A 12717-nucleotide genomic window follows, 5' to 3' on the forward strand; every position below is an offset into this window, starting at 1 on the left:
TCTTAACTGGAGAATGAAAAGCAATGATTGCCTCAAGGTAGACCAGCAGCAAACTAACAGTCTCAAAGTCCATGAGTAGGTAGTCTAGAGTAACAGCAATTCCCATGATTTCTGTGGATAGTTGGCTCTGTTGTGTCCAGGAGGAGAAACATCTCCATAGGTCAGCCAGCATTTTCTGGTGCAATCCTTTCTGCTTTGAGAATAGACTGAATAGTCTCCAAACATGAATGTTCTATGTCTAATGCCCATCCAAATACGAGGCTCTGAAATGAGAAGGGCCTGGGTTGGGATATCTGGCCCCACTGTTCTCGAGACAGGAGATCCGTAAAGGGTTGGATGTTGATGGGAGGTCAGGCTGATGTTATCAGAAGTTATCTGAGCCAGTTGGACACAATGATAATAACCCGAGCTTTGTCATGGTGAATCTTTTGTAGAATTTGTAGTATCATTCGGATGGAAGGAAAGGCATACCTGAGGTGGTCCATCCATGGTAGATGAAAGACATCGCCCCTGCGGCCTTGGCCCAGAGCTGTTGCTTCCACCACCTATGAGGGATGTGGCCATGAAAATGGTCGCACCAGGCGGATGGATAAGGGAAGGACTCCCACACATACTTGTTCTGGGTTTGTCCAATAAGACAAGCTGTGACCTTGGCAGGAATCATACTCTAGTATTCATGTTGTGTCTGTAGGGTTAGTAAGCAGACCACAGCCAAGCCAGGACTTTTCTATATTAACACAGATTCCCTAGGAAGATAACAGACAATGTAGGAATAGGGACACCAACTGAACATCCATTCTGGATCTGCCAGTCAAGAGCCAATCATCCAGATACGGACAGATGGTGTAGTCATCCAGGCCAACCTCACTGAGAAGACCTCTGTGAAGACCCTGGGTGCTGTAGCTAGGCTGAACAGGAACACTTTGAATTGGTAGTGCTCTTGGTTTACCAGGAAACTTCTGTGGGACAGACAAATGTCCACATAAAAGTAGACATCTTTCACATCAAGAGCCACAATCCATGTGCCCTCTTCAACAAAGGGGATTATGAATGCCAATGTGACCATACAAAATTCTGATTTTTGAATAAAGACATTCAGTTGGCGTACACCGAGAATTGATCTCCAACCTCCGTTTTCCTTGGGCGGGAAGAAATATGGGGAGTAGAACACTGTCTCTCAATGCTGAGGTGGCATGTGCTCTATAGCTTCTCACTGAAGAGGAGTCCACCTCCGAATGGAGGATCTCCTTGTGAGAGTGGTCCTTGAAAAAGGGATCAGGAAGGGCTTTCTGGTGGTGAGATGACAAACTTGATTGCAAAGCCAGACTGAATCCTCTCCAGCACCCACTTGGCCACTCTTGTTGCCCTCCAGTTGCGAGTGAAATGAGCAAGGTAGCCACCAAAAGTTTTTTTTTGTGTGTGTGTGTGGTTTTTTTTTTTTGGGGGGGGGGGGGGGGGGGGGGGGGGGGGGGGGGAATGAAGGGTGGCATCAATAGAGGAATGCAGTTCTCAAGTATCCTGTCAAAAGTAACCTATGGATGGTGAGTGGGGTTGAGTGGTGGCAGCTGAGGTGGAGAAAGCCACAAATTTGAGTTTTTGAGTTTCTGGCACTTACGTAGTAGTTTGTAAGAGCACTGGTTTAAAAAGGACTGAGGGAAAAGATTCAGGCTTATAAACCTGCCTGTGGTGCTCTCTCTTTGGGGCTAGGATGTAAATGCTCAGGGAGCGTTAAGGACTCTAGAACAACTTAAGTGAGTAAATCAACTCATCTCCTTTCAATGAAGGCATCGGACTCACTAAAGGGGAGGTTCTCAGGGGTATTCTGGACCTCCCTGGGGAACCTTGAAGCATGAAGCCAGGACTCTTGCCTCATGACTATAGTGTGGCAACAGCTAGAGCCCTGTGTGGATACAAGAATTTGTATCCGTATCCAATCCAAAATAGTGGATATTCACAGATTTGCAGGACTATAGCAGTAGCTCTGGACCTAGTGTCAGCTGCATCCACTGCTGTTTGGAGCAGTCTTAGCCACCAGTTTGCTTCATTGATGAAGGCTTAGAACTGAGTCCTGTCCTCCTGGGGAAGTCTGTCCTGAATTCCACACGTTCGGAATAATTTGTGAAATCATATTTTGCTAACAGAGCCTCTTAAGTTAGCAGTTCTGAACTGAAAGCTGCTAGATGAAAATACCTTCCTCTCCAGAAGGTCAAGGCATTTAGTGACCTTGTATCAGAGTTGTCATGCAGTGATGCAGCCTGGATCTTTCTGTGGCTCCCTGCACCGCCAAGCAACTGGATGGGTAAACAGAACTCTGCTCCTTCAGCTGGTACAAAGTAACAATTTTCAGCCCTTTCTGGTGTGGGGGCACAGAAGGCTGAGATGTGTCATAGAATCATAGAATCATAGAATATCAGGGTTGGAAGGGACCCCAGAAGGTCATCTAGTCCAACCCCCTGCTCAAAGCAGGACCAAGTCCCAGTTAAATCATCCCAGCCAGGGCTTTGTCAAGCCTGACCTTAAAAACCTGTAAGGAAGGAGATTCTACCACCTCCCTAGGTAACGCATTCCAGTGTTTCACCACCCTCTTAGTGAAAAAGTTTTTCCTAATATCCAATCTAAACCTCCCCCATTGCAACTTGAGACCATTACTCCTCGTTCTGTCATCTGCTACCATTGAGAACAGTCTAGAGCCATCCTCTTTGGAACCCCCTTTCAGGTAGTTGAAAGCAGCTATCAAATCCCCCCTCGTTCTTCTCTTCTGCAGACTAAACAATCCCAGCTCCCTCAGCCTCTCCTCATAAGTCATGTGCTCTAGACCCCTAATCATTTTTGTTGCCCTTCGCTGGACTCTTTCCAATTTATCCACATCCTTCTTGTAGTGTGGGGCCCAAAACTGGACACAGTACTCCAGATGAGGCCTCACCAGTGTCGAATATTGCCCTAGCAGGTACTATAATGGCCTTGTTTACTGAGAAGGCCACCCTGCTAGGGCTAAAAGGTTGTAGAATGTCCAGGAGTCTACACTGCATGTCACTGATCTCCTCAAGACAGATCTTGAGCTCAGCTGCCACTCTCTGCAAGAGCTCCTGGTATTGCCTGTGGTCATCAGGCAGAGATGGGGATGATGTAGAGATTGCCTCATCTAGTCAGGAGGATGACATGCCCAATGGAACTGTAGGCACCAGCGATCCAGCTCAATTTCCTCCTTTGCTTACTCCAATGGGGCCAGTGGCACTAGCCAGGGGAAGAGGGCCAAGTGTGATTCTTGTCCAGATCTGGGATGTCTAGTGTACAGACCCCAGAAGGGTCAAAATGAAGGCTGATTGAATGGGGAGTGCTTCAAGGCACTGGGTGTCAACAGTCCCCTGGGTCATAATACCTGGGAGGAGGGTGACTCCAAGACCTTGAAGAAGTTCTGTGTAGACTGGTCTCCCTCCGAGGGAGTGAAGGTTCATCCAGAACATCAGACTCATCTGATGAAAAGACAGGTTCAAGTTCCACCCGTCGTGCCGTTGGTATGTTCCAGCTTGTGGACAGGGTACAGGAAAGACCCTTTCTCCTCAAGGTGGTTTCTTCTGGTATTGAAATGTCCCATGGAGGATGGGACAAGAAAAAGAGAAGAGAAGATTATGGGTAGGATAAGTCAAACATATCCTCCGGTGACGTAAAGATCTCAGTCCATCCTGGAGTTCCGAGTCCTGGAGGCCAGATTGACAGATCCAGTGCATCTCAGGAGATGGGCTCAGCAGATCCTTCCTGGAGTATGTTGAATGGGAATCCAACATGGAATTTCTAGTTGAAGCTGGCAGGTGCTGATTTTTGACCTTTGAAAGTTGGAGTCGGAACCAGAGCTGGAAGCAATGGATCTTTCTTCCATTGCACCTTCCCTTCTTGATCAGAAGATTTAAGCAGACTTAATTCTTTAAGACTCACGCATGAGCACTCAACCAACTTGGACAGGGACAGAGAGGTGTCCTGTCTCTCAGAGGAAGATCTAGATAGAGATACGTCCTTATGCTTATGTTCATATCCCATACTCTTATAAGAGGCTTAATGGTTTTGCCCTCTGCTCCAGAATTCATGCTCAGAGGGTTGCTACTCACCATCTGAGGTCACAGCACTTGGGGGATAAGGGAGTGGGGAGGGTCTCTCCAGTCTGGGTCAGACTGAGGTCTCATGACTTTCTCCATGAGATGTTTCCACAAACAGCTCTCATCCTTCATGGGTTCAGGGAGCGAAAGAGCAACAAATGTTGCACTTCGTGGTGATATGAGCCTCCCCAAGGCAGTAAAGGCAGTGCAGGTGTTCACCGCTGATGGAGAAAAAAGAACTGCATTTCCTGCCCCTGCTCTAACCCTGGGATGCTGGGCATAGTACTTTTATGTGGGCAGGAACTCCTTGAGGTGGAGAGCACTACACTAACTATAAAGTCTAAAAATTCTAAGAATACTAAATACTAAACTATATACAATATATACATATTTACAAATTAGAAGACCGACAAAGAGAGTTTTAGATAAAGAGGATTCTGACTCTGGCCATGCAGTGGTAAGAAGGAATTGAAGAGGCATTGATCTGCACCACCCCTCATGCCGCCACTTCAGAGCATGATGAAAACAACTGAGATGTGCAGACCAATGGACACTACTTGCTAGATATCTCTGATCTCAGGTGTATGATGCACATGTGTACCCATGTGTAAAATACACATAGGGACCAGCGCTTGAACTAAGGTTTTCATCTCTTATGCCTGCAATTTAATCTAGATGGATTCATTTACTCATTTGAAATATTCAGTAGCTTAGTTTATTGACTAAGGCATTTATGTATGTGTAAGCTCAACATACTGCCCTTTAAAGCAATTCAACAGAATAATTTGAACATACCTGTCCTGAGGTGGTATTAAGGAATCACACACGTGGGGAATAGGCATATATGGCTGCAAGTCTTTGTTCTCTTGACATGCCTCATTGTGACTTCTTAGAACATCTGAGAACACCACAACCAACAATTAGCTACACTGTTACGAGTCAACTTCAAATTTAGTCACCTTTAAAAAAAAATAAAGAATCAGAAGCAGTTCTGGGTACAAACAGCTGCTTCAAGTCCCCTGCCAATATCAGTAGTTTTACAGGTTTCAGAGTAGCAGCCATGTTAGTCTGTATTCACAAAAAGAAAAGGAGTACTTGTGGCACCTTAGAGACTAACAAATGTATTTGAGCATAAGCTTTCGTGCCTTTTTGGTTTTTAAAAAGCTCTAAGGAAGACAAATCAGGGAAACTGAATATACAGGGAAAACAGCAAAACTGACTGTATACAAAGTGCTGTCAAATGTAAAAAAAAATAAGCCTGGAATAAAGGGGGGGGGTGGTATTCTCTATAAATCAGTTCTGAGTTTTAATAATCTTGAGTGTTATTTTTAACTATATGTAAAAAAAGTTTTAGACAGAAGTGGGGCTTTTTGTTTTGTTTTTTTTTAAAGAATAGAACGTTACTCTATCCCCTCCCCAACAAAGTTATTTTTAAAACAAATGATTGTGGTAGAGTTATATGGACATTAATATTGTATATCATATATAATTATATTTGCCCTTCAACCCCGTTCGAATTTGGATCAACCACTGTAGTTAACAGGAAGTCCTAAATCAAGACAGTTTTAAAGTGAAGCTACTGTCCTAAACAAGTAACAACACTGCGTGTATATACTGTCCCTCAAAAGTAGTAAATTAATATTTAGGGGTTAATCTGGATATTCAATTTCAGTAAATAAAATTTGGTCTAGTTTTGGAATGATCTGTTAAAAGGCTTCTTTCACTGGTATACAGCCACTGAAGATTACTTTAGTACTGAATTTATCAGTTTTAAAAGGAAAGTTGGCCAGATCTAGCTTAATTACAAGAATAAATTGGATGTGGAGAGCATTGTGTCACCATTATATAACCCATCCACTACCCTTCCCTATTTCCATTTTTAAGAATAGATTATTCAGTTAGCATAACTTTGACTATGCTATATTTAAGGTAATACCACAAATCTTCAGGATTGCAAGAACGTATAGTATTCATAAATCGAACACCTTATGCCAATGGTTTGCTTGGGTTTAAAGCACAGGCTAAAGTGGTTTAGCACTTCTGGATACAGAACAGGTATTATGCCTAAAATACTGAGCTAATAATGAAACAAGGGAAGGAAATGCACTCGCAACAGAAGATGTGGGAGAGAGTAAACACAAAATCAGAAGATGAGCATTTGACTTGATACAGAAAGGATCAGTATTTTGAAAATGTGTACAGGTTTTCTAAACCAGTGTTTGTTGTATATTTAAAAAATTCATACCTATAATCTTTACAACCATATCATACATCTGCCTGGTCTCCTCTTCCTCTTTTGTCCAGCGATATTTCATGTAGTGCAAGACTCCCCAAACCATCCCTATACCTGCATTAAAATTCATAATATTCTTTTAGATATACTTAGAACTTTAGCTATTCTTAAATGTGCACCACATACTAGCTGGTGCGTTAAATTCAGCAAAAGCCTTGACGTATCAGAAGTACATACTACACGTTACTGTTAATGTTTTGCATTTTTGCAACAAAGGAGCATAGAAGCTAGTTTGGAGGCTGAATAAGAAATGGGTTATTAGATTTTTTAAAAAAATACTTCACTGATATCACCAAAAGGACAGTTTCCCTCTGCTGAGCATCACATTTTGCTATTATTTTTGGTAAACTAAAGACCATTTAATTTTCCCTGAGATGAAGTACAATACAATTTGGATTATCTTGACAGATGAAAATAGTAAGGTTTCACATAAGCCAATATCCCCTCTAAACCTTCAGTTTGACAGCCTGTGGAACTTTAAAAAGCACACGCTTTGCAGCTTTTGGACTCTACCTGTTGGCTACAGGCAAGCGTTTGGGAGTAGAGGCAGGATGTTTGTAAATGGGAAAGTCTCATTTCTCATAAACTTGGACTGCTTCAACTCAGTAGTGTTCCTTGCTGTGAAGTATTGCATGTATTTCTACAGCTGAAAATCATTCTGATCCTAACTTTGTATCTCCAAAGAGGTGACAAATCTTTAGGCTTAGCAGGAGTGCAGCCTCCACAGTTTGTGCCTATATGGATCAGGTGTCCCTGGTACTGCAGCAGAGCAGGGAGCCCTCTGTAGCCCCACTGTCACAGACCACCTCCCTCACTCCCATGCCAGTGGAGCTGCAGTGAGCCGGTAACAGCCTATCCCTGCAGGCGCAAAGCGTGGGGAAGCCTGAGGGCCTGATGGGGCAGAGCAGAGACTCCTGGCCAGGATGACGAGTTCCAGGCAGCAAGGGAGGCCATCTCACTGCTGAATGGCTCCATCCCCAGGCACTAGCCATTCAGCAGTGGGATGGCCTCCCCTGCAGCTGGGGCTCATCCTCCTCCTCCTCCCAGTCCTGGCCAGTGGTCTGTTCTGCCATGCCAGGACCACAGCCTTACCCATACCTTACACCTGCAGGGAACAGGCATCACTGGCTCTGCAGCCATGCAGGCAGCCCTCTGCAGCTCTGCTGTCATGGCCCCGCTAACTCACTCACCAGGCAAGGAGTGTGGGAGCCATCCCCAGACAAGGAACTGTTCAGCAGCACCCAGCAACCAAGATATCCTCCTTGCGGTCCCAGCCAGGGGTCTCTGCTCCACCAGGACTGTAGCCTCCCTCACACCTTGCGCTCTGGTGTCTTGGGGCCCTCAACTATTCAAGGAATCCCCTGCAGCCCTGCTGCCATTGCTGGGAGCCCCCTGAAGCCCCAGTGCAGCACTGCCCTACACCTAACCCCAACCGTACTACCCCCTTTATTTCCAGCGACTGTAAAAATAAAAAATTGTTAAAAATAAACAAACATTGACAAATATCAAAATGGGGCGGGGGGGGGAATCAAATTCTGCCAAGCCTGCAAGTCCTTCTCTGCTTCAGTTCCAGACAGAAATGTCTGGTATTCTAGTTATTGTACATAACATGTTCAACTCAGAATTTGACCCAGGTTCTTCCCCACTGAACTTCATCAGACAGGAAATTAAGCTTACTGTTCATTAACAATCTTGTCAAACATTCCCATGTGCATAAAGGAGCTAGGGGGCAGGAGAGAAAGAAAGGAAAACAAGGTGCCACACTATTCTCAATGATGAAATTGCGAATTCTCTGCTCAAGAAGTCATCTCCTGAAGTGGACAATCTTCTTATTGATCGGTATCAAATTTTTGGGGGAATGTTTAGTGAGAAGGTCATGGATGGTAATTTCTGATGGTTTCTGGAGTTTTGATTCCTCTTCCCCTTAACTCTAGTATGGGACAGGCATTGTACTGGTTGATGATCTCTTAGCAATGAAGAAACAGTGCTGAAGGAAATACTTTTGGTTCTTCCACCCATTTTTGATACACTGACCATGAGATCTTTTTTGATTCATGTGCAGTCCACACAGGAACCAGTCTATGGCTCTTGATTGGTTCCATCCCTTTTCAGCAAAGGATCTGAGAGGCTATTTATTATTAGCAATACCATCCAAAGTTCAATACAGTCAAGTCAGAGAATGTTATGGGCTGCTCATTCAGCAGGATTTCACAGTAAAAATGTTAAAATTGTGCCTAGTAGTCTGCATCCGAGTTCAAGGCTCTGATTTTGGCTTATTGAATCATATATAGTCTGGGATTCAGTTACTTAAGAAAATCTCTTTTCCATGCAAAATTACTCCTGATGAGATCAGCAGTGACAACTGAGCAAGAGCCCTGTCAGTTTAAACAGGAGGGCATCAGACTGGCATTTTCTATTAATGATTCATTACACTAACCCATGTTCTGCATCAGTCTGTCGTAGCCCAGATTTGTTGATAAGGAGCATGCAATGGGTTGATAAGTGAGCTTGTAGTTATTCTATTGTGGGATATATTTTAGTTAAGATGACCTTGACTAGGCAGTGAATTTGTTTGTACAGGGGATTGTATTATTTATGCATTAATCATTGCATCGCACCTTGAGTCAGTGACTGGTGCGCCATACAGAAAAATAAAAGTTAAAGACCTAATTTTCTACCCCTAAGTCAAACCTGGTTGCGACTGGGGCGTTGATTGAAGAATATCTGATCTACAGGTAACAGCTTTAATTAACCAAGCTTCACACAAGTGCTACTGTACAGGATAGGTTTTATTTTCAGTGCTTTCTACAGAAATATACAGGTTCTCTGGAATTTCTACTCTATCCTCTCCGTGTAGATAGTCTCATCCCCCCTCCTCCATCAACACCTACACAGAATGTTTTGTAAAGGTTATATTATTTTCGTTAGTTTTCATTACTACTGTCCATAAAAGTTTAAACAAATCAGTGCCCCAAGGATAAAAAAAAATTTCCCCTTCCTATAAATGTTTATAAAAGTAATTGTATATGACTTGTACCAAAAACTTCAGATATTACAATCAAGTCATATCAATTTATTACTTCAATTAAAGTGTGAGCCAACTCACTCCAGACAAAGAAATATGACAGACAGAATTAGAAGGCAAACATTGCTAGACCCTGTCCCCACCCACACACTTAATTGCAAATTACAACCACTAATAGGCTGAATTTAAATAACTTACCCAAAAGCAATATTGATAATCTGTGAGTTACAGTAATAAATGCACGGCGAAAACGACATCTGAAAGACATCTGTGGTCTAGTAGATTCCAGGTATTTCACATCAGTTACATTATTTAATTCCTCACTGGGGTCATTACCAATACACCTATTTAAAAACATTTAACAGTGTTAGGGCTAAATTAACTTATTGTGAAAATAAAAGCCTATGAAATAAAATCACTTACTTTATGCCAACATCTTCCCCCCTACTCATGATCCATTGTAGCGCTGTGTTAAGTACTTTTTCATACTCTGGACCTAAACTCTGTCAAAAACAAGTAGTAGAAGTAAAAGATTGATTTATTCTAGTATATTAAAGAATGTAACCCTAACACATAGGTTTATGTAATACCATATAAGAAGGATTAGTAGCCAATACTGACTATTTTTCATATAAAGTTTCGACAACGCACACAAAGGGACACCAAATATATGCAGATTATATGTAACTTTGGGACTAAAAATGAATGACATCCCTTGAATTGAGAGATATTTGAGAAGTGTGCCATTCTCAATTTTAAAGGAGTCATGAATCACAACATTCAGCAATAGTCTACCTTTTAGTCACTAGGGGGAGCTCAGCATTCTGCAAAATTAAAACCAAAACTAGATATGAACCTATATATAGAATTTATCCTAGAAGATAAACTGCAACAAAAGATTAATTAAATTTTAAATGCATAATATACTATCAAAATTTTAATTAATCCTTCCTTTCCTAGCATACTAATGTTTCTACTGTAAAACATTTCACATCATCTGTTGTAGGAGAAAGCCTTCATTACGTTTTGGCAGGTAAGCTCCACAATTCACCTTTAAATATCCTTTGCACAACCAGACTGAAGCTGAAACACAGTTTAAGGACTACTTTCCTGAAAAATGTAAATTGAAAAAAGATTTTACAGTAAGTCTTATTCTATCACCTAAGGATCAGACTGATATAAATTGTCCTAAAATTAGAGGACAAAAGTTAATGTGTGAACTTATTTTCGCACCAAGAATGAAAGCACTGAGTAGATTCTAATGTGCTGAATGTGTTGCATTGCTTTAAAATTCTGTCACTGCACACAATTAGTGAAGTGCTGCACATCAGATGTTATATTTATATTCCAGTTACAGGCTGGGAGAGTTAAGAGTAAATGAAACTTGTATTTAAAAATGACAAATTTGTATACCAATTTACAGCCTCTCACATTTACAGATTTGAAATCTTATCACCATAACAAATGCCTTTACTTCCTCTCTGCTAAAATCCTCTACTGTGCATTTTATCTCTTACCTTTACTATTAACACCTTTTTCTATAGCCCCCTCAAAAGGTTACGCCCAGGTCTGCATACCAATAGATACAGAACGTTGCTATCCGTCTTCACCCATTATTCAGAAGTGCAACCAGCAACACCTCCACTCCTTCCCATTAATGTTTGGGATGCTGTTGAAATTGTCCTTTTGTTCACAGTACAAGTAATTTTTGCCAAGTAAACAACATTTAGTTTAGCTGTTAAAATGAGAATACAAAAAAAACCTCCAAATACCATATTGTTTGGTTTTAAAAAAGAGATTAAAATGAGTAGCAACTTAATAGTATTTTTGCCCCAATTGGGAGCAAAAGGAAGAGTGAGACAAAACTCTCCTTTCAGAAGGTTCCAAATGCATCACTTTGATATGAACTCTCTCTCATGGAGGTGGTTGAAAAATACAGATTTGACACTTCAAAAGAAAGAGGGTTGGATTTTTTTGCAAAAATGTTCACAAAATTATTCCATTTCTCAACCAGCTCTACTCTTATGCTCTTCCCCTTATCTATTAGGGAATGCATATATAGGTGGGGTTTCCTAAGAGACTACTGCCTCTAAGTCCTGTCAAAGGGCCTCATGCTGTTACTGCTGTTGGCTAGTATACATGGTAAACTTAGGGCCTGGCTACGCTTGCGAGTTATAGCGCATTAAAGCAGCCCCGGGCACCCTAGCTCACTCCCTGTCCACACTGGCAAGGCACGTAGAGTGCTCTGACTCTACGTCGAGTGCGCTCCTGGTACTCCACCTCAGCAAGAAGATTAAAGAAGATTGTTGCGTAGTGGCTGAAATGCCCGGGGGGTGTCAGTGTGAATGAAGTGTTGCATTACTGCGCTCTGATCAGCCTCTGGAAACATCCTATAATCCCCTAAAGTCAAGTGGCCACTCCTCTCATTGTTTTGAACTCACCTAGGAATACAGATATGCCCTTTGAAAGCTCCGTTTCTGACAGCCAGCTCCGAGACAAAGCAAGCCATTACTGTGAAATGCTGTGTGTGAGAAAGAGAGGCGGGGAGGAGTGGGAGGTCTGCTGCTGTCTGAACTTACAAGACAGCACGCTGACATGCTTTCAGCCCCCAAAAACCCACTCTCTCCCCCCCCCACATACACACAACACACTCCCTATCACACTCCACCCCACCCCCCATTTGAAAAGCACGTTGCAGTCAACTGCATGCTCGGATAGCTGCCCATAATGCACCGCTCCCAATGCCGCTACAAGTGCCACAAATGTGGCCATGTCAGTGCACTTGAAGCTGTCAGAGTGGACAGACTGCAGTGCTTTCCCTACTGCACGCTACGAAGGCTGGTTTAACTCAAAGTGCTCTACATCTGCAAGTGTAGCCATATCCTTAGAGACCATCCTCTCTCACTGAAAAGAGGATCATTCTTGCTTCTTCTCTGCGTCCACGCAACTGAAAACAGCATGAAGACACAGAATAGCAAAATGCTACTGTCTACTGAATTCTGACCTGTCCTTTTACACTTTTGTAATTCACAAGCTTACAGCAAAATTTGTGCTTATAAAACAACGTCTCCATTCAGTTTTAAAATCTATGTTCTCTTAAGATTCTATATACGACATCTAGGGTGTTCTGGCTCATTTCATGAAACAGGAAAAGGTTAAAGGATATAACAAGCACCTTTACTTTCTACATTTACACTCACATTCACAGAAGAAATTTTGCAGTTTAATAAAACAGTCTTTTCCCTTTCCCCCAAAAATAAAAACCATAAGGGCTGTGTGTGAAAGATATGTTCATTTCCAGTGAAATA

At 42.3% G+C, this 12717-nt stretch overlaps 1 protein-coding gene across 2 annotated transcripts in view; it reads right to left on the minus strand.

Moving 5' to 3' along the window:
* LEMD3 (LEM domain containing 3) overlaps positions 1-12717 on the minus strand; it is an 82394-nt gene that overhangs the window by 10304 nt on the left and 59373 nt on the right. For both annotated transcript variants that reach the window (XM_043548350.1, XM_007069730.4), the window contains exons 5-8: positions 9833-9912; positions 9608-9753; positions 6337-6438; positions 4887-4989 (exon numbers count right to left, since the gene is read on the minus strand). In XM_043548350.1, coding sequence (XP_043404285.1) covers positions 4887-4989; positions 6337-6438; positions 9608-9753; positions 9833-9912 — 431 coding nt within the window. The remainder of the gene's footprint in view (positions 1-4886; positions 4990-6336; positions 6439-9607; positions 9754-9832; positions 9913-12717) is intronic.

Source organism: Chelonia mydas, chromosome 1, assembly GCF_015237465.2.
Source record: "Chelonia mydas isolate rCheMyd1 chromosome 1, rCheMyd1.pri.v2, whole genome shotgun sequence".
NCBI lineage: Eukaryota > Metazoa > Chordata > Testudines > Cheloniidae > Chelonia > Chelonia mydas.